Source organism: Lepisosteus oculatus, chromosome 4 (assembly GCF_040954835.1).
Source record: "Lepisosteus oculatus isolate fLepOcu1 chromosome 4, fLepOcu1.hap2, whole genome shotgun sequence".
Classification (NCBI taxonomy): Eukaryota; Metazoa; Chordata; class Actinopteri; order Semionotiformes; family Lepisosteidae; genus Lepisosteus; species Lepisosteus oculatus.
In genome coordinates this window covers 38,311,284-38,333,830 of record NC_090699.1, presented here as the reverse complement: position 1 = coordinate 38,333,830, position 22,547 = coordinate 38,311,284, and the positions used below count along the sequence as shown (strand labels likewise).

The window sequence follows — 22,547 nt, the reverse complement described above, 5'->3', positions numbered from 1 at the left end:
TGGCAATTTATTGTTTGTGCTCTGTACTGTATGTTCTTTTTTTCTTGGTAAATTTGCATTAACTGCAATACTGCATTCTTTTGTATAGTTATATAATGGGTTTTAATGTTCTGTTTTTCTTTAAATGCTGATGCATCTTGTTTTGATTTGTATAGTTTTGACTTCAGTTTTCATGCTGTTCTTGTTTGGGATATTTTGTCATACAAATCAACATAAATGGAAAACAAATCTGCCTAGAAATACCATCTGTATTTAGAACTGGGCAAGGGCATGGGTGTTAAGGTATCAAAATAGAGTACAGATGTGTGCCTGATTGCTCTGGGCATTGGCTGTCCTGAAATATATATTCAATATCATACAGTGAATACCATTAACACTTCAATGAGATAACTTTCTCTGCTGTCGTTGACTGGTGGCCTTTTACCAGATAACAAGACCACCAAGGTGATGATAAGACATTACAGTGAACTACAGATGACAATAACATGTGCCGTTATGATATTCCCATGTATGTATGGCAGTGAACACTTTATTGATGACAACGGTAATGGTGGTTTCGTCTGTCATTACAAAGACAGTTTTCATATAACAATACACAGTTCCTAAAGGCAGGAAGTCATATGTTGTTGAAGTTTATTATTTCCTGGATGCTGCTTAGAGTGTGACTTCTAAAATGTGGGAAACTGGTTTTAAAAGTTTGTTTTGTCTAGAAACATTTATTGTATTAAAAAAAAAAAATTAAATTAGTCTTTAAGTTTCTATTGGAATAGTGTCCATGATATCGTGTCGTATAGTGATTCCTTGCTTGAATCAAATTATCATCGAAGGTCTCTCTTCATTCTAAACAATGTAAATATAAATATATTGGCCTTCATATGTGTTAAAAATCATTAGTTTGCATCCATTGGCCCATGTCTTACAATAGATTTGTTGGTACATTTGATTGCAGGTCAAACCTTTATTAATTGTAACAAACTTTCCATTTTCTGTGAGATGTATTTCAAAGAGATTTGCATACAGTATATGCACTCTGTATGCTTAAATGATTAAAACTTTATAATAAAGCCTTTTAGAGGTCTTGTTAGCTTAACGGCATTTACTACTACTAAAGAAGTCCCAGACATTGCTGGGAAAGAAAATAAATCCATATTTTTTCACCATTGCAGATATTGCTGGTGCATAGTATTGTACTCAGTCCCATATCAATACAATCTGTATTCGGCTAATAAATTCAATGAAATCAGTGATATATAAACAACCATCTGTGTTCTTAATTACTTAATTATGGTAAATGCTCTCATTTTGTTTTTCCAAGGTGAACATCATTTCTGATTTAAAAGATGGTAAGAAAGCCAATTTGGGATTTGAAAGCCTAAGTTAGAATCCACTGCTATCATACTTTTCTTGTACTCAATTATTGGTCTGGCAGGGTAATTGTGGGAAAGTTGTGTTTTCTACCTTGAATTCCCCTTTCTTTGTCTCATGTTTTTGACTGCATGGCAAATATAATCAACTGCCAGGTCCTGGTCTAAGTCTGCATTTCTGCTTTAGGAGGTACTCATAATTCTATATTATATGGTTACTTTGAAAGACACCAGATGACGCTGTTAAAATTATTTCCAAACACATTAAGGGCTTTGTTTTCCGTTAGTTTGATTATTTTACAAAAATAGAATCATGGTGATGAGTGTGACTGAGCAGCAGAGTACAGTATGTGCACTGTTAAGAGCCTGTCAGTAAAGGAAATCCATTGGGCATACGAAAACAAATTTGAATTGTTTTCAGTTTGCTGTAAGTATATCCACTTGTATTTCTCAGCTTGAACAGAATTACATCTGAAAGTAAGCTGATGATCAAGAAAGACCTGAATACCTCTTTCCAGTGAATTATGCTGAAGTATTTTATGAGTGATGCATACCATCTCTCGGTCAGCATCAGTACAGTATCTTTAGAAATCGTTCCCCCAACTGAAAAAATGAGTTATTTTGTACTGTACATTTTCAGTAAATCATGTGCAGCTCAGCTTATTGGAAGCCACTGTTTCACAGAGCAGAACTCTGAATTCACTCGGCAAATACTGACTTCCTTTTCAGGTCTGATTCATGTCATTGCTGAGGTCAAAGGGTGTAAAGATGACACAGGATTTCCTGTTTTTTCATGTTAACAGATTACCAGCACTCATTGCCGGGATCTTCAGGCTGACCCAAACTATTTAGTACAAGTAGTCCCTTGCACAAATCTGATCGTATTGGATCAGAGAACAAATAAAATAGTAGTAATTATTTATTATTGAAGAAAAGTTATAAAACATATTAATCTTCCTATGGCTGACATACCATGGCAGCCGATGACTGGAATCAAAACTAATAATGTCAAACTGGTGTGAATGCTGTTGCAAGATGTGTAGATGAAAATAAAGCAACACTTGTTGATTTTGATCAGATCATGAAGAGGAGCACTAGACTCTGGTGGGGGAAAGAATCAAAAGCAGGTCACAACATCATAGTCTGTTCTGTAAAACACCAAGTAATATTATTTAAATGAACTAAACTAGAGGTTCCTTTCACTAATAAATAAACAAGATACCATGCACAGCAGTGGACAGTGAAGCTATGGAGTGACATTAGTTCGCTTTGCAGTGTTTGCAGTGGAATTGTGCAGATAGTTTCATAGTGATAAATGTAATCCAGCAACCCGACACACGCTGATATCTGACAGCTTAAAATAGACAGATGACCGCCACTTATGCAATGATCGTCATGTGTTTTAACTTACTTTGCTTCTTGTTAAGCAATTGGGAATGAATTCTTTCTTAGGTGCCCTGTATAAGAAAAAGAATAAAAAGCCAATGATAAAAGCTCTCCAGGCCTTTAAGTTGGGTTATACACCGGTCACTTGTGATTCAGCTGCACTGACAGTCTTCACAGTTCATTTAGCACAAGATTCTAATACTGTTTGAGCCCCTTTCCTCTGAAATCAGTTCTTTCAATACTCTTTCAATAGCTGTAAAACCTACTGTACATCATACTGTAGCTCAGAGTTCAGCGGGTAAGGTCAATCTAAATTTCCAGGAAGGACAACTTGACTACTGAGTTTTTTAGTCACTGTTTTTAGGCATCAACCTCATTTGAGAGCACTGAAAACATCCCAAAAAGTATTTTAAGAGTAGGCAGAAAAAAATATCCAAAAATAAATTTGTTTTCATATATATATTAGTTACACTTAACTTAAGGTGTTTTGTAGGTCTTTGTGTCCTGGAAGGGAGCTGGCTTTCAGATGTCAACTAATTGACACCACTTAGGAAGTGTCAATGAAGTGGATCTTAAGACATTGCACCCCTTTAGAACTAGAAGGTACATTATGGGAGTACTACTGTATATCCTCACAAACTAACAAGAGTAGTTAAGAAAGCCATAGGGAAGCACTCAATTACCTAATGAGCTGACATCAGATAGAGCAGTCTTCTATTTGGTCACAATAATAAACCTAAAGGAGGGTGCTTGGGAAAAGGAGAACTGGTTGCAAAGGTCAAATGAAGCAACTACTGTAGTTCACAGAAAGAAAAAAGGTCACTAAAGCCTATTATGGATATTGAATAAAGGGATATACTGCCAGGAATGCTGCAAGTCTGTGCCAGTATCAAGGTCTCACAAGCTGGAAAACAGTTTCAGCCTTTTCTCTGTAAAAAAAAACAACTAACCGCTTACAGATTACAAAGGTTTAGAAGCTTATAGTAGGTGATATACTGTAACCTATCAATGGAAGCAAGATCTACTATTTGAAACTGATACAATTGAATTCTTAAAAAATAATTCAAATCCAGTTCTGGAACATGCAAAAGGTACAAATGACCAAGGATGTGAAAACTGGTACTCAGATGTAATTATATTTGCTTTGGGACACCAGTATAAATGAGACTGGAAAGTGAGTGATGGGATGAAAGAGAGGAAGTAGAAGGAAAGGTATTTTGTGTGTTTAACAAGTCTTGGTCTTGCAATAATTAATACGGTTTCTGAACATTTGAAAAACCTTTCCACATAGCAGCCGAGACTTATTATTATAAATGTCCATAGGTATGCTTTGCATTTGTATACAGTATATATAATATACATGTATCATATTCAGAGAAAACGTTTGTAAACCCTTTGGAATCATTTGTATTCTTGCATTTATTGCTCCTGAAATGTAATCTCATCTTCACCTAAATCATAATAATAAACACAATCTGCTTAAACAAATAACACAAAAACAATGGTGCTTTTTCTTGTCTATATTGAACAGATTATTCATACATTCACCATCTATGCTGGAAAAAGTGAAAAATATGACGATTGGATCATATTTTCACAATTCTTAGATCACAATTCCTGCAGGAATACAGATCATTCCAAAGGTTTCACACTCCCCACTGTATATACTGTAAGTGAAGCTCACTGAGGATGGGAAAGTGAGACACTAACGGCCGAACGAAAGCAATTCCCTCTCCTCCAACACAATGTAAGATCATCTAATCCAACCCATTGCAAAGAATACAATACACAGAGTCAGCAATCAGGCTGAAAACCAAAACAGCAACACATGCTGTACAGCATAACAAGGGAAACATTCTTTTGCCTTTTGGATTTCACATTTCCCAGGTCAAAGGGGGGCAATATACTGTAGTTGATAAGCTACAGTAGGTGTAGAAACTCCATGGTTTTATTAACCACGTTCTTTGTAAACAAGCAAGAAGCCATTCATGTTTCCACTGCAAGGTACTGTTTGTGCAAAAAAAACAGTGTCCTCCAAAATGGCCAAACGCAGAGTGCTTTGAAGGATAAAATAAAATCTTTGCTTTATTTTTTTTTTTTATCAGGGGATAAATGTCAGAAAACAACTGAACAACTATAGCTAACCTGTTAAGTGTTCCTTAGAGTATCTCACTTCCCAGTGCAAGCTAGAAACAAAAACAGAAGTGTATCCCTAGGCTACCCAGCCAGCTCTATAGAATAGATTGCACTAGAAGGGGCTTTTGTGGAGAAACTGGCTAAGCAGGCCCTGTAAATGCTTTCTAGTTTGAAAGGCCAAGTTACTGGTGGAAAATACTTTGTCTAGCTACTCGCTGATTTTTCACGTATGTGTTCAGTTGAATATCCACCTCTGAACATGTAACCATACAGAATGGCCACAGATTAGAATTGTTACAAAGGTAATGATAAGGTTCAGGCTATTGGTAAAATTCACAAGCTATGCATTTAAACTTAAATGCTACACAGAGGTATTTAGTCCCCTTTTAAAAAATACATATTAAAAAGAGCAGTGCCAAACGCTAAAAGAAAAATGTAAAAATTATTTTTGATTTACAAGGCCATGAAGGGCATCTCTCCTCATTTATTTCTTGGTCTATGGACTAAAAAAACAAAAGAGAAAGCTAAATGAATGAGGCACTGAGAGAGAGCATAAAATTTCAGAAAATCAAAACTGGAGTTTCTGTATTTAGTGATGTAAAAAAGCAGATAAAATATTTATTGACTGATCAAACTTCACTGCAACAACACTTTCAAATAAATAATTGGTATTTTTATAAATTTTACTACCTGTATTTCTATTTGTATGAATTAATCTGATAGCAAAACTTTCTTTTCTAAATGTATGGACACAGTTTTTGTTTTACCATAATTAATCAAAAGTGTCTCTCGCAACTTAAAATTTGATTATGACCATCTTTGCAGTTCATATTCAAACTGCATGAGATACTGTATCTGTAATACCATAGTATATTCTTTACAATGACATTAAAGGTTTACCTACAAACCTTAATGGAAGTCATACAAGAATGTTCTGGCTTTTCATTTTAAAATCTAGAAATTATTTTTCAAGTATTATTTTTCACACACAATCCTCTTCAGCAGACGTCAGGAAGAATGCATTTAAAAACATAGAAGTCAATACTACAGTGATACTGCTATAGCTGTTTATCATAGTCAGCCTGACCTTTCATCAAAAATGCCTAACATTGGTATCCAAGGTTGGGAAACTAAAGAAAAAATAAAATACATATAATAATATTGTTAGGGACAAAGGTTTTCATCTAAAAATAGAATTAAAAGGTCAATTTCAGTCACACCAGTTGACATAATATAAAAAAATTTGCTGCATTATCAAGAGGCTTAGGTTTTTTCTTGTTTATTGGCTATAAAATTGCATTAGCACCAAATATTCAAAATCAGTCTTGCTACTCTAATGAAATGTCATAAAATTGTCCTGTACATAAACTAAATTCATTTGAGATCATAGTAGTGACTAGTCCCATATTACAGTATATACAGTATGCTTCTAATCAAAAACAAAAACATTGGTTTTACATACAGTATTTATTCACTGAAAAAGCCATATATACAGTACATTTCATAGAATCATATCTCCTTAAAAATGTTTGGCCATTTATACACAAACTTTTATCTACAAATTCATAATCACAATTAAATATTTAAATGAACTAAAATAATACACGCAAAATATTTTAATTTTTTTCTTTTAAACAAAATTCAACTGACCAGAACTTAAGATTTTACAATTTTGAATAGGAATCAGGAAGTTTTCCCTTCCTAACACAAGTTGTTTCAGTTTGAAAAGCTCCAGCATAACCTGAGGTGAAAAGGTTCAGGTTTTCTCCCCTCCTTCTCCATCAGACCGAAAACAACAAACTTTACAGAGTATTTATATTTTGATTTCTATGGCTGCCCAGCCAATTAACACTCATTGAGCCTTCATCACAGATGACATCATGAACAATATCAGGCACACACCTGAAATAAACAACACTTGAACTTCAGCCTTATTTTTCCATCATACAGTAAGTCAAAGCCTTGCATGACTATGTGCAATTTGCAATGCAAAGCACAAATAACTGTCCAAAAGTTTTAAAAAAAGAAGAGTAGAATGCACTTTGGAAAGGAGTCTGCTCACCAGCTAAGAGAATAACCTCTCAGACGAAATGAAAAGCCACAACTTTCTCCACTTCTTAATCCAGTGTCCAAAGTACATTATTTTTGCATGCATTCATTCATTGGTGCTGCTGACAGATAAGATGAAACTTTTCTCCTTCACAGTTTCATACATTAGTAGAGTATTATTTAGTGCAAAATAATATGGAAGCAGAGTGAGGTTCACTGATTTGGTATTTCAGATACATCAATAAAATAATCCTTTCTATTAAGTGATCACATATGAAGTAGATTTCTAGGTTCTTTGAATCTGAGTTCTGTTTCATTCTTTGCATAATGCCTGAATGCATATTCCCAACAAAGCAAGTTTCTTTTCCCCAGTGTACAAGAGTGTTGTTTAGGTGCATGTCAAAAGTAGTTTTCCCGTCTCAAATCTACACTATACTGTACAAATAATGCTGTAATGCATTTGTATTTTGGTAGTTCATTACTCTTAGCACAACTGGGACAACAAATGTTGGGAACAGGACATTGTGTAAAAGAGCAAAAAAAATGCACTCTACTCTGCATACATTCTAAATATCGGAGTCAGCTGTTTTTTTGTTTTTAATTCTTCTTACCCTTAAGGTTATTAAACTTCATTTAGAATTTATCATTTAAATCATAGCCATTAAAATTGCAAGGAAAATGTAATGGGGAAAAAAATGATTGCACTTTTACCCCCGTTATGTACAGAATTAATCATTTATACTATAATGTAAAATAATTACATGAAAGTGTTTAATAAGCTCTAGAGATATACTGTATACAACATTTAATCTACATGAATTTATCATACATATGCAACCATGTATGTTTGAATATATATTTGCACTTAGTTGTTAAATTGTTTCCCAGACCGGATCTGGTGAAGGAATAAACGCCCTACAAAATGTATGAATGTTGTATAACCTCGCATAACTATACCTCAGCACAATACACAGTGCCCAAAACAATACCCTTTTACAGTACATAAGTAAAATAATCCTCTAACAGTGCTACAAAAAGTAACTGAAGATGAGTTTAAGACATTTACCCATAAATAGAAAAGAAATGTACAGTTCAGAAAGAACGGGGGTAATATTGTATAAAGCCTCTGTTTTGCCATCTTAATGTTTTGAAGAATAAGCAAACAAATGCTGAAGGGTCTTCTGATAAATTAAAAAAAGTTAAAACCAAAAAATATTCTAAGATGCATTAATAGTAGAACAAATTCATATTGGTACCAAATCATTTACTGTGCTTTTAATGCCTCTTGGAATACAGTTTATCCCAAGATGGAGTGCCTATCATTATCTAAACCTTCCCACCATTCGGGTACATTTGTCGGTAATTATTATACAATAAATACATATACATATTAAATACTGAAAACCGCTTTGGATTGTAAGCTGGTGTATGGAAGTGTTGTAAGAAATCTTGAACATTTCAGTCAGGCATGCAGTGTAGAATGTGGTAGATGAGTGTTCTGTTATTGGCTGAATATTCTCTCATCTGAAATGATAAACTGGAGCTCACATTTAGTTGCCAAATTACTCCGTAAAAAAGAAACGTGCAGGATTGGCAACAGTACAGAAAAAGAATAAGAGGCTAGAAGGCTAGATGTATGCATGTGTACAAAACCAGATCCCTTGATTTGTTTTTTTTCTTGTGAATCAGAGAGCTTTCTCTTTGTAATAAGCAAGTTGTAAATATGTACAGTTAAGTTTTACTGCTGGTAAACAATCAGTGGAAGATAAAAAAAAATCTAACACAAATTAAAAGGAGTCTATTAGAAGCTTCCATATTTGCATTGTATCACAAGAACTAAAATTAAGATTAGTGTTCGAATATTAAATTTCAGTTTGCAGTAGAGATGCATTATTTGGATGAGGCCTTTCTACTCCGATGCTTTGAATATTCGTCATTTAGGACACCACAGATTTTTGTCTTATACAAAATAGATGGAAACAAAGTTTCAAACCATGACCATTCTGTACCCAGTAGACTTGTATCCCTTGCATTCACTGTTACTTTTATTCTGAAATCCAAATCCAGGATAAGGATCATTCCTTGTTTAAACAAGATAAGCCCCAGACATACTGCATCCACTTATTTACAAAGTAGTGTGCATTGGTGTTGTCATAGGTTCATGGCACTTGAACCTGACAGTACAGGCTTTCTCTGATACAGCAGAGATCAGTGGAAACAACAGTTTGCAAAGGCCAGGATCTTCCCCAGCAAATACATTCCATGGTCTGCAGGACTTGGCCGCTCTTATTTCTTCTTCAGCCTCTGTTCCAGGTCATGCTGAGTTTTGATAAGCCGTTCAATCTCCGACCCAAGGGTCTGGAGGTTTTCCTGCAAAAAAAAAAAGACACTCCAATTTACAGGTTGTCAAATTACACTTTCAATACCAGAGATCTGTTTTCTAATCAATGAATGGTGCAACTAGAGACATTTAGATGGATAATGGGTTAATGCTGGGACTTGAGATGCTATGTGTCCAGCTGTATAAGCCCGACAGTGTAGAATTTGCATATTGTATGTATCTCTGCACTGATGACTGACAGGTACCGCAGTGTTGGCATTCAGGCAATTTATATTTAATAAGTGAAGCTATAAAAGCTATTTAGAGCAGGAGAAGAACATGTAAAAATAGTCTTCAACATGTTCCCAGATGTGTTCAGCCTTAATATAACCAAGTTACAATTAATTGAAGGAGCTCTATCCTGGAAAGCTAGTTCTATAATGACTGCAATTATCACTATAGTACACAAAATGTACTATACTGTAAAAAAAGACACCCTCGGTCAGTGAAGTTGTCTTGAATTAAATATTAACTAAGAAAGGGCCTCTCTAAAGCTCAGAAAGCACAAGACTTCTAGGTGACATCCAAGGCTGATTAATGCACATTAAGGGACACTGTATAGTCTAAAATATTAGAAATGCATAAAGACAAGAAATTAATGGAAAGAGCTAATACCATAGTCTTTAATTTACTGCTTGTACAGTACATGCAAATAAAATAAAAGGGACAGTTTTTTATAACGGAAAAACCAATGCATTTTCATGAACAAAGGTCAGTGTAACTCTCATTAGGGCTTGATTACTTTTCACATCACACTCTGTAATAGTTGTAGAAGACCCCTACAATCAGCCAGGTAATGTGGATGACCACAGACACATTTCAGAATCCTAATACATTTGATAATCTGAAAGACCACATATCAGCTTCAGAAATGCACATCAAAACTGGCAAACTAAATTGCTTATGCCCTTCAGCCTTAACAAGAGTAGCCACTTTCTTAAATGCTACAACAGCTGTCTGCCCACACTGTGCTCCTTAAGTTCATTTCATTTTCTTCACAGTAGTGAAAACTCACAACAAGGATTTATAGATAGCTCCCTGCCATTTCTTTCTGAATAACATGATTACCCGAACTTTTGAGGATAAGAAGATAATCTGCCGGCACATAAGAACAATAGAAATGCTAGTTTCCTGTACTGTATCCTGGTAACCATAATGATACTTAATAAAAAACGTTTGGCAATATTTTCCTGTGCAATCTTTCTGTCTGATTCTGGAGTTTCCAAATCTGCTCTTAGACAGCTGGTGTGTCTGCAGGTTTTCTAGGTCACTTTGAAGCACCAGCAAGTGAAGAACAGGAAAAAAAGTTCACAGGTTAGGTCTTTGAGAGCCAAGTTGGAAAGAAAATCTGCAGATGCATGGGTTTCGCAAGACCTAGACAACTGTGATCTATCACATTTTATTCAATTTCTTCATCTCAGCATTAAAACCTTTTCACCTCCGACATATGTTATGGATGTGCCATCCTTATTTGATTTCAATCTAAACCAGATGGAGCCCTCCAGAGGGCTGTGATACCGTGATGAAGAGTAGGCAGTTGGCACAAGAAAAGCAAATACGCTTGTGTCTGAGGCTGTTAGTGAGGACTCTATAAGACTATTTCTTGTTCATTAGAGACACAGCATTCAAATCTTGTCACTGGGTTTCCTCTTCTTAATTCAAGCCTGAATGTTGAATTGTAATTTTTCATTCAACATGTTTTTTTGAGGGTTGCAAACATATTGACTTCAATGTGAAATGTATTTGAAGTTAAAAGGGGGAGGAAGATGAAGAAATGGCTGTAAAATACAGCCCTCGAGTTAATACTACTTTTTCGGGACCAAAACTATTCAATGAGATCAAAAACAGTGTTCCAAGGAAGCCTTTGATGGCAGATTGATCCTCACATTATTTACTTCTTTAGCCCATGTGAGCTGAAGATAAAAGGCCTTTTTGCGGGAACAATAAGAAAAGCAATCTATTTTCTGACTGTGACTTTGATTTTATTTACATACTGTTGCATTGTAATTTTTTAGAACATTTAAGAATAAAATTATTTGTACAATTATATTTATAATAAATGTAGAGAATCATTTTTCTTAAAGGAAAAAAAATTGTCTTGCAGTGATGGTCATTAAAGTTGGGGAAAATGCTAAGGGTGAAACTGGTTGCTCCTTATGGATTTAATGGTTCAACAGAATCCTGACTGGAGAACAATCATAAAGCCACAAAATGCTACTTTGTGAAGTCATATGATGTAATAACATATTGAAACAGCAGTAAATGTTTTAAACACAGTTGAGAAGCCTTTGGTAAACACAATCTCTTAAAGCTCAGGATCTGCCAGCTCTGATCCACAAAGTCTATAGTCTAGCAGAGTTGAAAGGACCTTTGCACTAAGCAAAGAGCTCTAATTATGGAATAATGGGCTCAATTAATTAAGTGCTTAGATGGAATAAAACCCCTGAAGCAACTGGTTCTAAAGCATTTGAGATACTTTGTCCATGAAAGACACTATAAATAAAGTTAATACTGAAGTTACATTGTCAAGGGTAAACAAAGTAAATTGATTTCTTTATAAAGCCACAGTCTTTTCTGGTGTTTTGATAACATTTTTTTTGCTAAAATGAACACAGAACACAGTTGGAGTGAAATCAAAATACTTGCTCAAATATAAAGGTAATAGAAGAAGAAAACTATTTGACTATGTTTGCTTAAATATTAAATCTCATCCAAATACTTTCAGAAGCTTACAGTCCTGGATAATCTACATCATATTCTACTGATCAGTAAAGAACTGTAAAGAAAACTTGATAATGAGTAATTTTTTTACTTGTCAGGTCTGAGAAAATACTTTTATTTTTTTAAAAGAAAATGAGAAAGACCATATTGGGTTCCATAAGAAAGAATATCAAAATGGACTGAATGTGATGTAACATCACTGAAAAATAAAGAGGAATATTTTTAAAATGTTAGTTAAGACATTATACAAAATTAAAATGCCACTCTCTGATTCAAGCATGTGCAAAAACTGTAAAGACCCACGAGATATATAAAAAAAAAACAGTAGGGTAGTTTTCTAGGGTACAATACTAATAGCCTAGAAAACATTTTAAAGGTTTATCAGAGCAACCAGATCAATCTGAATTCTAATAAGAGACTGAAAGCACAGGATTCCTCCCAGACCAGAGTGGGGAAAGCCCTGAATCAATGTTCCACAGAAGGGACATACCTTCAGTGTGATGTTCTTGAGTAGTGTGTCTTCTAAGATAGCTTGTAGCTTTCTGTTGATTTCTAATGACAGCTCCAGGGTGAGCCCACTGTCCGCTGGGTGCGAGGTATAAAGTGATGCCATAATGCCTCCGCGTCGGCTCAGATGAGCTTTATTAAAATCGGAGGCTTCTGACGACAAAGCACCAGACTCCTCCCGTAAAACATAGCTCTGGATTATTCTGAAAAGAAGGTGAAAATTTAATTAACACATTTCTTTAAACAAACACCAATGTGAGCAAACATTCATACAGTAATTTGTATATTTATTAAAATCAATAATGCACCTTTTTCATTATGTCTCTATACTACAAAATCTGTTAGGAGCAAAACAAGAATTAATGTCCTCAATTTATATTTTTCTTTTTAGAAACTTCATGCAAACCTTTAGCAGCTATTACTATTTGGAATAGGGATTTGGATACTGTAGATGAAGAAATGTCCTGGGACAATATAGAATGTACAACAGATGTTATTATACATAATTTGTCCTTGTTACTACCTGTCCCTAAATACTAATAGGCTCCTTTTCTATAGATTTTGCTAGTGTAGGGATATGACAAATTTATGGAGACATTTCTTAATCTATTTCTGTATTCTAAACAATATTTCTTACTTGTGCATGGTGCTCATTAAATTATTACTCCATTCTTTTGTATTTGCATTTTTCAATTTTCCTAACTTTTGGCATCTGTTTTGTATGCTCAGAAAAAATCTAATTAATACAAATCTGTTACAAAATCAGTAATTCATGATGATAGTGACTTATATAGTCACTAAATTGTATTCACTGTTGCCTCCGAATTCCTGTCAAACTCCACATCTGAATTATGACTCAGGAGGCAGTAATCATTTAGCTAATGACTTTGACTACTTAAGTGGAACACATCTGAGCTTTCTAAATGACATTTAAAAAGGCCATTTATATTCCTCTTTTGATATACCTTTTACAAAATATGAAAATAACCTCCCCAGCTTAGTATAGAGCTTTACAAGAAACTAACGAAAATGTTCATATAGATTTTTTTTCTCTAATTACAAATACAGCTGACTCGACAGGCAGATTCAAGAGGATCATATCTGAAATTGCAACAAATCCAAGGAGTTTTAGGAGACTTGTTCTTTCCTCACTCTGTTAGAACTAGTTCATTATGTACTGAAAAGCATTAAAAATTCCCAAACTCTATTGTTTATAACATAAGATTTATTTTAATTGCCTCTCGGCATATATTATGTATTGTATATCATAACTGCATGACATGGCTGAAGAAAAGTAGTTAAAAATGAGAGACCAAAAAGTCATTTTTCCTTACTGTTGGCCTCAACATCAAAGCTATAGCTCATGCTCAAGCACATCATACAAGTAAACCAGCTGAGAACTACCTACAGTCACCAAGATCAAAAATGTCTTTAAACAGAAGGCTTAATGGTCACCAAATGAAATTCAAACACACAAGAACTATGCAACTCTTTTCTTAACTTTGAAACTGGTTTTTAATGTATTTTTCTTAACTGGAAAGACAATGCTATTATCACATTCACAAAGGCTTACTTAGGTCCCTACAATGTGTTTCACAGTTAGAATTAAAGAAATGTGTATATATAATTGGCTTGGAGAGATGTGAGAAAAGCGGTCTTAGTTGAAAGGTAAGAACATATTACACTCTTTAGAAATGTAAAATGAGGCAACAATCAAATCACTGCAGGGTCTAAGGGGGCATAAATATCTCATTACAAACTAATGAGAAAAAATGTAAAGTTTTTGATAACTACTAATAACTTTAGAAATGTGAGATCATTGCCTGTTTGCTAGAGATTCTAGATTATAGGTCTGAAATCTGGAATTCTCCATTGACAAAGCAACACTGGACACACAACCTTACTTCACCAGTGTGTAGAAACACACAGGAAACAAATTAGTCATGGGCAAAGATGGAACTTTTGCATCTCATGTATTGCCTGATTTATTCTTGAGACTACCTGTAAAGATTCAGTAATCTACAAGGTAGGCTGCAGCAAGAGAGCATGTTTACATTCATTCATTCGGCAGGCTCTCCTATCCAAGTCAATTTAAAATTGCCTCCAATTAAGAGGCAAAGGGTGTGTATAACATTAGCACAAAGCTAATGGTCCCTAAGAAAAGAAACAAAAACACACAATCTGAACAAAAACTGGACTTCTTACCTTGAACTGTCTCAGGTCCGTTTGGACCCCAGTTCCGCCCCGCAAGTAGTAAAAAATAAACAGAAATGAAAAAAAAAAATTAAAAAGGCAGACTGTGTGATCTACTAGGCACAGCTGTTTCACACAGCGCACACGTGTCTGCCAGTGCTGGTATGAAGGAAAGACTAAGCTCCAGTGTGGTAATGTAATGGTGCATGTTGGACAGCCGATTTTTTTTGTCCAAATGGTATTACTGCATTAGAGGGATTTTTAGGGTCTCAAAAAAACAACAGGGAATCAATGAAAGAAGTACCTCCAAGTCCTGTTAAAATTAAACATGAAAACCAATTTCTTCTCAGAAAAGTAGTACTACATAGAAAGGAGTGTGCATTCACTCTACGCCAGACTGCAGTGAGCTCCAAGCACAACACAAAGAATATTTATGGAAAAACCACATGCATATAATTTATATAGCCCCACTACAAAAACGTCAGCAACATGCAACAAACCACTAAACACAGCAACAACTAGAACTTTACCTCAGACACACTTTTTATTCTTGCATCGTAGTCCCAGACACTGATAAATTACTGCTAATGGAAGCTTAAGACTGAGGCCTATGGGAAATTAAGGGTGTACATAAAATACACTAGGCTCTGCCATAACCTATTTTCACTTAGTTGTCATATCTACAAATCAACATTAAATATACAATATTTAATATTAACTTCATATTATAACTAATCCATGATCTCTCACCAATGACCTTTGGAAATGCTTCGTGTTCCGATGACATTTTCTTTAAATGCTTGATGCATTTTACACTGCTTAAGTGCTGAATTATTTATCAATATCTGTACCAAATCATTTATTCCAATATAATTTTGCTATCCTACCAACGCATCACAGTCCAGGCCTATAAATAGGCTGATGGTACGCAATGTCAGAAAAGAATAATGAACGTTTTAATATGAAGAGCAATCTTGCTCAATAAAGGCTGAGTGGGTGGCAGTTGTGTTGCTGGCTAGGGCTAGCTCAAAATAGCCAAGCAAAACTTATTCCTGAACTCAAGTTCACACCCCTTAATATTATTAGAAGACAAAAGCTGATGACCGAGCAGTGAATTATCTTCCAAGTGTTTTAGTCGAGAAAAAAAAGAATCCCTGATTCAGCCATATGCATGGAATCCAAGTATTCCTTCAGTGAATTGGATGGGCCAAGAGTTCCTGTCTGACATTACTCAGACATCCTTGAAAACGGGGCTGTTCAGACTCACTTGGTCTTTTTTCGAATTTCCTCCACCAGCTGCTTGATGTGGTCTTCCATGAACTCAATCTTCTCGTTCTTGCGCGCGTGGGCTTTCTGCAGACGCACAATGCGCTCGATGAGCATGGCCTTGTCCACCTGGGGGAAGCTGTCCACGACGGCCGAGGAGCCGGAGTTCTCGGGCGAACGGTCTTCGTTGCTGCTCCGAGCGTTCAGGGATCCTAGCGGCGGTAAGAGTATGAGAGGAAGGAGAGAAAAAACGAAATAAGGATGACAACCTTACACACTTTTAAAGGGCATAACATAGAAAAGCCATTTCAAGCCCACTCTGCATTTACAGCATACCGCTTACTGTATACCAATCAATATTTTTCTCCAGCACCTGTCATGCACAATCATCCCAGAGGGTTTCTGCAAAACTAAACACTACTGAAAGAAGTCTTAACAGGAGTGCGTACAAATATTTTCATAAGGAGATTCCTGAGGGGATTTCTCATTTCTTCTGTCTTCCAAATTCCTGGGGCATAATCTAAAAATCCAGATCTGAACGGATGTACAGTGCCTTGCGAAAGTATTCGGCCCCCTTGAACTTTTCAACCTTTTGCCACATTTCAGGCTTCAAACATAAAGATATACATTTTTTATTTTATGTGAAGAATCACCAACAAGTGGGACACAATTGTGAAGTGGAACGAAATCTATTGGATTTTTGAAACTTTTTTAACTAATAAAAAAATGAAAAGTGGGGCGTGCAAAAGTATTCGGCCCCTTTACTTTCAGTGCAGCAAACTCACTCCAGAAGTTCAGCGAGGATCTCTGAATGATCCAATGTTGTCCTAAATGACTGATGGCGATAAATAGAATCCACCTGTGTGTAATCAAGTCTCTGTATAAATGCACCTGCTCTGTGATAGTCTCAAGGTTCTGTTGAAAGCGCAGAGAGCATCATGAAGACCAAGGAACACACCAGGCAGGTCCGTAATACTGTTGTGGAGAAGTTTAAAGCCGGATTTGGATACAAAAAGATTTCCCAAGCTTCAAACATCCCAAGGAGCACTGTGCAAGCGATCATCTTGAAATGGAAGGAGTATCAGACCACTGCAAATCTACCAAGACCTGGCCGTCCCTCTAAACTTTCAGCTCAGACAAGGAGAAGACTGATCAGAGATGCAGCCAAGAGGCCCATGATCACTCTGGATGAACTGCAGAGAACTACAGCTGAGGTGGGAGAGTCTGTCCATAGGACAACAATCAGTCTTACACTGCACAAATCTGGCCTTTATGGAAGAGTGGCAAGAAGAAAGCCATTTCTCAAAGATATCCATAAAAAGTCTCGTCTAAAGTTTGCCACAAGCCACCTGGGAGACACCCCAAACATGTGGAAGAAGGTGCTCTGGTCAGATGAAACCAAAATCGAACTTTTTGGCCACAATGCAAAACAATATGTTTGGCGTAAAAGCAACACAGCTCATCACCCTCAACACACCATCCCCACTGTCAAACATGGTGGTGGCAGCATCATGGTTTGGGCCTGCTTTTCTTCAGCAGGGACAGGGAAGATGGTTAAAATTGAGGGGAAGATGGATGCAGCCAAATACAGGACCATTCTGGATGAAAACCTGTTGGAGTCTGCAAAAGACCTGAAACTGGGACGGAGATTTATCTTCCAACAAGACAATGATCCCAAACATACAGCAAAATCTACAAAGGAATGGTTCACAAATAAACGTATCCAGGTGTTTGAATGGCCAAGTCAAAGTCCAGACCTGAATCCAATCGAGAATCTGTGGAAAGAGCTGAAAACTGCTGTTCACAAACGCTCTCCATCCAACCTCACTGAGCTCGAGCTGTTTTGCAAGGAAGAATGGGCAAGAATTTCAGTCTCTCGATGTGCAAAACTGATAGAGACATACCCCAAGCGACTTGCAGCTGTAATCGCAGCAAAAAGTGGCTCTACAAAGTATTAACGCAAGGGGGCCGAATAATTTTGCACGCCCCACTTTTCATTTTTTTATTAGTTAAAAAAGTTTCAAAAATCCAATAGATTTCGTTCCACTTCACAATTGTGTCCCACTTGTTGGTGATTCTTCACATAAAATAAAAAATTAATATCTTTATGTTTGAAGCCTGAAATGTGGCAAAAGGTTGAAAAGTTCAAGGGGGCCGAATACTTTCGCAAGGCACTGTAGCTGTGTACTGAAAACATTGTGAAGCAAGACAAGTTAAGTAAGAGGGTGGGATCAATAGTAGGATATGAAAGATTAGCAATTGTTTGGGATGATCTGGAACTTTATTCGAGGGATTAGAGGGGACATCCCAACAGCTGGTATGGGTATTTCTCACCATTCATAATTCAGATTTTTTTCAGCTTTTAAATAAAACAATTAGCATATGTCACTTTTAAAACGTATAGCCAACTTGGAGAAATATAATTTCCATTGACTTTACCTGATGAGCTGGACCTGCTCCCCATGCTGCTGGCTTCTTTGTCATAGTTGCCATTTTCCATTTGATCCAGTTTTTTCCGAGCTGTTTGGCAGGATACATGCAGGTGAGCGTCATTCAGTTGTATCTATAGTATTTTCATATCATCCATCAAATCTGTCAGTCAATTTGAATGAGGAATCTACATCTGGGTATATCTAAACAAATGGAACTGATTGCCTTCTCAAACAAATATTTTTTTTACTTCACAAAGTCTTTTCAGTGTGGTATTATTGCCACATTGCACGCTGTATAGGTTGTGTATCTTCAACCTCAGACTCGCGAACTACTGTATCTATTAAATGGCAACTGCTGCATGCTTAATAATGTACTATAATAAGTAAAAAGGTTCTATTTAAAAGCAGTGACACTTGGCTGAATACAAAAGGAACACAAGAGGTCTTAATATATCCCTTAAAATGATGATAATGGTTGTCAGTAAGCAGATGTCTCTATCCAAAATGAGTTACAGAGATTAGTGGATGAATAACGCATCAACAGCTGCTACAGTCACTTTATAGCAGGCACTTCGTTTAATATCTCATCAAAAGAGATTAATTATATTGCTTAAAACAACACAGCGCGAGTCAGTAACAGGACCCTTTACTTAAACTTGATCACCTAGTTAATTTTTTTCTAACAACCAGAAGTTTTAACATTTGTGGAGGTGAAAAATTTGTGAAAATGCCTTGTTTGGTTTCTTAAAAAAACCCAAAAGTTAATGATGGCAATCAAAGGAGATGAAAACAGGTCAGTCAATAATTCCTCCTCAGTTATCTCCTCATTTCTTCATTATTGAATGTTAAAGGTGTGCTTCCCTAGATAAAGACACATGAAGAATGGACTAATTGTTAAAAACTGTACATACAGTATACTATCCTATGAAGAATTAATGTCTAAAAAAAAATTAAGATTTCAGAAATGGATCAACAAGTGGAAATGAGCAAAGTGGGCTTTTGTGATACTGTGCTAGTATCCATAATATATTTTGTTGTAAAATATATATTTCTACACCAGTGTCTGTATCAATCTACTTATCTGTTTATACACCATATTGATTAGTTTATAAGCTGTTCAGTGTTCTACATTTTTTAATACTTGAAATGTCTGCTAATCAAATAAATTGGCTACTGTCTTTCTCCTGAACCTTTTTTCCATTTGATGTAGTTATTACCTCATGGGATTTCCATTACATGGACTCACTCACCCTGTAAAAGCTGTTTGGTGAGATCTTTAATATTTGCAGTCTGCTTCCTCTTCTGCGTAACAAGGTCATCTTTTAGCTCTTCAATGCGTGTTTTCAATTCTGCTGTTTCTTTCTGTAGGGATGATCTCTCATTTTGAAGGGTGTGGACTTCCTCCTGTCTGAGCTGTTCCTCCTTCTGTAGTCTCTCTGTCTGAAATGGGAGGGGGGGGAACAAAGCCAGTTTGATCGATGTATCACGCAACACTGTCAGCAGCACATGAACTGGAAACACAACCTCCCTGACACGTTAATGTACAATATGGACACAAAGGTTTTTTTTCCCAGGAATGTCAAAGGTTAATTAGAAGCTCAACACAAGGGGAAACGATGGGATAATCATCAGGTATTTAAATGAAAACTTCCTTATGCAGATAAAGTGTTTTATTTGTATAAGGAATAATTTCTCCAAGTAGTGTGAGCCCGCTGAGAACAAGTCTGTGCTTTTATTTTGCAGCTTTAATGAGGCAAACCTGAGTGCATAAAACAGTTTGAACAAAAACAAGAAAAAAGGTCTGCTGGACCCTTATCTCATTAGCGCAAAAAACAGCCAGTCTGTTCATCTGCTGTTTTTTATGTCTGGCAAGTTTCACAAAACCCTTGAAACTTATACCTACTTCAGGCCTGGGAAATAAGCAGAGCTGGAGTTAAAGAAGGCTGCCATAGCCTGCTCAAAGCGGTGTGACTCAACCCGAAGGACGGCCACATTCTGGGAGCTGCGCAAACTCACCAGGTCAACATTGCTGCGCTCCTTCTCTTCTATCTGGCTCTCCAGATCCCTCACTCTATTCGTCGATTGATCCAGGTGTGTTTGCAGTGTGTTGCTCTCGGACTGCAGCTGGGCATTTTTACTGGTCAGCTTCTCGGTGAAGCCAAGCAGCTCTGACTCTCTCTTTCGACTGCCTTGGATGTCCCTTTGGAGATCTGTGATCAAGGAGTTCAGGGTCTCCACCTCCTCCTTCAGGGATTGAATGTCCTGCTCATCTCTGCACACAATTAAACAGATTAAAGTGATGAGGAAAATGAGGAATAATAAATGCTAATGTAATTCTACTGTTCTGACTTATTTACCTGAAACATTTTGATTTAAGATATGAGATTTTCCATACCCTTTAGCTACTGAGTGTAGACATCTGTGAAACTGGAGCTATCCAAGACCGGGGTTGAAGACTGTAATTTACAGCTGCTATCTGCTTTTCATACTTTGCTTTGCAAAGTAATGGATTAACAGACCTGAATAAAAATTTTTAAAAGAGCACAATTTTCTCCAGCTTTTCTTTCAGTTACATTGAGACTGCCGCATTACATCTGATGCTATTTAAGAACGGGACACAAAATTATAGTTGGAAAGGCTGAGCATGTATACAGTCCCAGTTTGGGAGAAGAATTCAAAGAAGAAAAATAATATGCTCATTTTTCAGTGTTCCTAACCTTATTACATGGCTAATAGGCTTACTAATGTACATGGCTTACTAATATCAGTAAGAATTAGATGTTGCTTTAATGAGAGGAACTGTACACTATACTTTGAAATCACTTTGTGATTTTAGTAAATCTATAGTTAAGGAAAACCTGCACATTTGATCAAATCAGATCCAATTACAATGCTATTATACTAAAAGGAACTGTAAGTTGTTTCTTATTTTCCATATTTATAGCCTTATTACTCAGCTAAAGCTATTTGAAGAAATATGGTATATTATTAAGTTCTTTATACATGATGCATTTTTAATAATTTGAATTTAGTACTGCAAAACACTTTATCCATCTTTATGGGAAAGCGGAAGATGAAAATGCAAAAAATGCACCTTCAACAGAAGTCACACTCCTGACTAATGATTGTGTTTATTTTAAGCCATCTGTGACCCATGAAAACAAAAGATGTTGCATTCACATCATGTCACACTGGGTTTTCACAGTAAATCCTTATTAAAATGCAACAATAATACCCTCATCTTATAAAAATAAATAATGCACTCATCTGTAATATGTCCCTAGAGCTTGTATTAATTACGTAGAAAGATTCTATTCAGAGACCAGCAGAAGAAAATTAGTTCACAAATAAGTATGCAGTGCTTTTCTATCAATATGTCTCTATTGCTGCTGGGGAGTTATTCGTCTAGACCAGTGGTTCTTAACCTTAATGGCAACCAGCACCCCTTTGGTTCCCAAAATACACGCTCGCACCCCTTATTAAAAATGGTTGAAGTAATTTGTGTTTTCAGTGATTTACCCTCTCAAAAAATCTGGCATGTCCAGGACCACCGGGAAAGTACATCTTGCATATACCCCATATTAAGAACCATTGATTTAGATTGATCACTATTACATGGCCAACACAGGAGAATCTCAGGGTGTGTCCAACTTATGACAAAACACCTTTTTATAGAACTTCTATTGTACATCCTGTAAAGATGTGCGAGTCTACAATCTTACTTCTGATGCTGGTCCTCCAGTTTCTGGACCACTTTTAGTCGCTCCAGCAGATTCTGAATTTCTGATTTCTGTCTGTTGATAATCTCCCGATACTTTGACAACTCATCTTCTGTTCGTAGCCTTTCATCCTCTAGGCATTTCACCTGCAGCACACAAGGCAGTATGTGACAGTGCACACATTAACACCCTAATTAGTAAATTTATAGCACCACGTTTCTAGAACAAATAATGTATTAAAAATACTCTTGGCATGTTATGTAACTGAAACAAGGTACAGATTTGATTTGATTTTGTCTATGGTACTTCAGAGTACTGGTGTTGATGATTCTTCAAGATTCATGATAAATTATTTTCGTGATCTTTTGTCCACGTCATGGCTTTATAGTTGCAG

At 36.1% G+C, this 22,547-nt stretch overlaps 1 protein-coding gene across 1 annotated transcript in view; it reads right to left on the bottom strand.

Annotated features, from left to right (window-relative positions):
- Nucleotides 1–6,338: 6,338 nt before the first annotated feature.
- ccdc186 (coiled-coil domain-containing protein 186) overlaps nt 6,339–22,547 on the bottom strand; it is a 31,826-nt gene continuing 15,617 nt past the window's right edge. Inside the window, exons 10-16 of the mRNA XM_006630831.3 lie at nt 22,157–22,299; nt 20,451–20,706; nt 19,685–19,874; nt 18,442–18,522; nt 16,004–16,214; nt 12,527–12,746; nt 6,339–9,305 (exon numbers count right to left, since the gene is read on the bottom strand). Coding sequence (XP_006630894.1) covers nt 9,222–9,305; nt 12,527–12,746; nt 16,004–16,214; nt 18,442–18,522; nt 19,685–19,874; nt 20,451–20,706; nt 22,157–22,299 — 1,185 coding nt within the window. The 3' untranslated portion in view covers nt 6,339–9,221. The remainder of the gene's footprint in view (nt 9,306–12,526; nt 12,747–16,003; nt 16,215–18,441; nt 18,523–19,684; nt 19,875–20,450; nt 20,707–22,156; nt 22,300–22,547) is intronic.